This window comes from Budorcas taxicolor, chromosome 21, assembly GCF_023091745.1.
Source record: "Budorcas taxicolor isolate Tak-1 chromosome 21, Takin1.1, whole genome shotgun sequence".
NCBI lineage: Eukaryota > Metazoa > Chordata > Mammalia > Artiodactyla > Bovidae > Budorcas > Budorcas taxicolor.
The window spans coordinates 45,878,992-45,882,347 of record NC_068930.1 but is presented as its reverse complement, the minus strand read 5'-3'; the positions used below and the strand labels follow the sequence as shown (position 1 = coordinate 45,882,347).

Here is a 3,356-nt window from a genome sequence, read left to right as displayed (position 1 = left end):
TTCACATTAATTCATTGCATCTATAGTGTTTCTATAGTTGGTGCTCAAATTAATCTGATCCTAATTCCTCATACAAAAATAAAGAAAAAATATCTGATTTGTATTATTGCAGAAATATTGTCATTTTAAAAACATTGCCATTTTGAATGTTAACATGAAAAAATTACTATTTTAATTTCCATGTTTAATCATTTCCTTTGCTTCTTTTTTGTTGTCATTTCCAGTTTCTCATTCCAATTATGGACCTGACCAACTCTACTGATTACCTGCTCAATGACTCTACTTCAATAAGAAACAGAATTCACATTCCAACTTCTGCCTCAAAAGTGATGTTGTAGTTCTTTTGTTTATGTCATTTTTAATTGGCACTACTACCAATGGTCTCTATCTATGGGTGCTAAAATTCAAAATGAAAAAGACTATCAATACTCTCTTATATTTTCATCTCATTCTCTCCTATTTTATTTCAATATTATTTTTGCCATTTTTGGCCATCTCTCACCTTCAAGACAATCACTGGAGCTTTGGAAGGGCCACGTGCAAGATCTTCAACAGCATTTTGTATGCAGCAATGTTCGCCTCTGTCTTCTTCCTCTCGGCCATCAGTGCTGATCGTTACCTTCTCACTTTTCACCCGGTGTGGTCACAACTGCATCGAACCCCACGCTGGGCTTCCAGCATCATCTTGGGAGTCTGGGTCTTTGCTGCTGCCCTCGGCATGCCCTATGTGGTTTTCAGGGAGACACATGATGACCATAAAGGAACGGTGACCTGCCAAAACAACTATGCTGTGTCTACTAACTGGGAGAGCAAAAAGATGCAGACATTAAGGAAATGGATTCACGTAGCCTGTTTCAGCAGGCGCTTCTCGCTGGGCTTCCTTCTGCCTTTCCTCATCATCACCTTTTGTTATGAAAGAGTAGCCAAAAAGACGAAAGAGGGGACTGTTGAAATCCAGCAAGCCCTTCAAAGTCATGGTGACAGCCACTGTCTCCTTCTTTGTGCGCTGGATGCCCTATCACGTATACCAAGGCCTACTGCTCACTGAAAACAGATCTCTGCTTTTCCAGTTGACTGTCTTACTCACAGTGATAACTACTACCTTCAATACTGTGTTTTCTCCCACACTCTACCTCTTTACTGGGGAGAACTTCAGAAAAGTTTTCAAGAAGTCTGTCCTTGTTCTTTTTGAGTCAACATTCAGTGAGCATTCCTCGGCAGAAAGGACAGAAAACCTAAATTCAGAAACTGACATGTAAATTCTGGATCCCAGAGCAAACAGGGGACTCTCAGTCAAAGACATCATCAGAGAAAGATACTCAGCTTTTGTATATAATATAGTGTCTATATTAGAGAGACACCTGGACTGTACTATAGTTAGATTTATGAATATTATAAGGGCTATAAAATGTGGTGGGTAATGTTGAAAATGTGATTTTTTTCTTTCTACTTTGTGGTAAAATACATGCAACATATAACATCATTTTTTTTTTCATTGTACATTTTGGTGGCGTTAAATTCACAGTATTTTGCAATCATCACCACTATCTATTTCCAAAATTTTTCATCATCAGAAAGAGAAACTGTACCCATTAAGCAGTAACTCTTTACTCCCCCTTCCCCCAACCCCTCATACCATCTAATCTGCTTTCTAGTTCTGTGAATTTGCTATTCTAGATGTTCTATGTAAGTAGAATCATACAGTATTTCTCCTTTTGTGTCTGGCTTATTTAACTTAACATAATGTTTTCAAGGTTTATCCATGTTGTAACATGTATCAGAACTTCATTCTTTTTATGGCTAAATAATATCCTATTATAGGGTTCTCTGATAACTCAGTTGGTAAACTATCCACCTGCAGTGAAGGAGACCCTGGTTTGATTCCCGGGTCGGGAAAATCCACTGGAGAAGGGATAGGCTATCCACTCCAGTATTCTTGGGCTTCCCTTGTGGCTCAGCTCGTATAGTATCCACCTGCAATGCAGGGGACCTGGGTGTGATCCCTGGGTTGGGAAGATCCCCTGGAGAAGGGAAAGGCTACTCACTCCAGTATTCTGGCCTGGAGAATTCCACGGACTGTATTGCCAAGGGGTCGCAAAGAGTCCAACACGACTAAGAGACTTTCACTTCACTTCACTTCATATAAATGTATCACATTATGTTTATCCATTCTCCTGTTGAGAGACATTTGAGTTGTTTCCACCTTTTGGCTATTGCGAATAATGCTACCACGAACACTGCTGTACAAGTGTCTGAGTCTTTGTTTTCAACTATTTTAAATTATTTTGAATTGCTGGGTTATTTGGCAATTCTTTAAGTTTTAAGGAATTGCCACCTTTTCCACAACAGCTGCACTATGTTGCATTCTCACCAGCAATTTACAAAAGCTTTGGTTTCTCCATTCCCTCAGTTCAGTTCAGTTCAGTTCAGTCACTCAGTCATGTCTGACTCTTTGCAACACCATGGACTGCAGCATGCCAGGCCTCCCTGTCCATCACCAACTCCCAGAGTTTACCCAAACTCACGTCCATTGAGTTGGTGGTGCCATCCAACCATCTCACCCTCTGTCGTCCCCTTCTCCTCCCACCTTCAATCTTTCCCAGCATCAGGGTCTTTCCCAAGGAGTCAGTTCTTTGCATCAGGTGGCCAAAGTACTGGAGTTTCACCTTCAACATCAGTCCTTCCAATGAACACCCAGGACTGATCTCCTGTAGGATGGACTGGTTGGATCTCCTTGCAGTCCAAGGGACTCTCAAGAGTCTTCTCCATCACCACAGTTCAAAAGCATCAATTCTTCTGTGCTCAGCTTTCTTTATAGTCCAACTCTCACATCCATACATGACTACTGGAAAAACTGTAGCTTTGACTAGATGGACCTTTGTTGGCAAAGTAATGTCTCTGCTTTTTAATATGCTGTCTAGGTTGGTCATAACTTTCCTTCCAAGAAGTGTCTTTTAATTTCATGGCTGCAGTCACCATCTGCAGTGATTTTGGAGCCCAAAAAAATAAAGTCTGACACTGTTTCCCCATCTATTTCCCATGAAGTGATGGGACTGGATGCCATGATCTTAGTTTTCTGAATGTTGAGCTTTAAGCCAACTTTTTCACTCTCCTCTTTCACTTTCATCAAGAAGCTCTTTAGTTCTTCTTCACTTTCTGCCATAAGGGTGGTGTCATCTGCATATCTGAGGTTATTGATACTTCTCCCAGCAATCTTGATTCCGACTTGTGCTTCCTCCAGCCCAGCGTTTTTCATGATGTACTCTGCATAGAAGTTAAATAAGCAGGGTGACAATATACAGCCTTGATGTACTCCTTTTCCTATTTGGAACCAGTCTGTTTTTCTATGTCCAGTT

At 40.7% G+C, this 3,356-nt stretch overlaps 1 protein-coding gene across 1 annotated transcript; it reads left to right on the top strand.

Annotated features, from left to right (window-relative positions):
- The first annotated feature begins 239 nt into the window (after positions 1 to 239).
- Positions 240 to 1,259, top strand: GPR33 (G protein-coupled receptor 33). The gene is given in 3 exon segments (XM_052660182.1): positions 240 to 327; positions 330 to 936; positions 938 to 1,259. Coding segments are annotated over 3 exon segments (1,017 nt in total).
- The last annotated feature ends 2,097 nt before the right edge of the window (positions 1,260 to 3,356 follow it).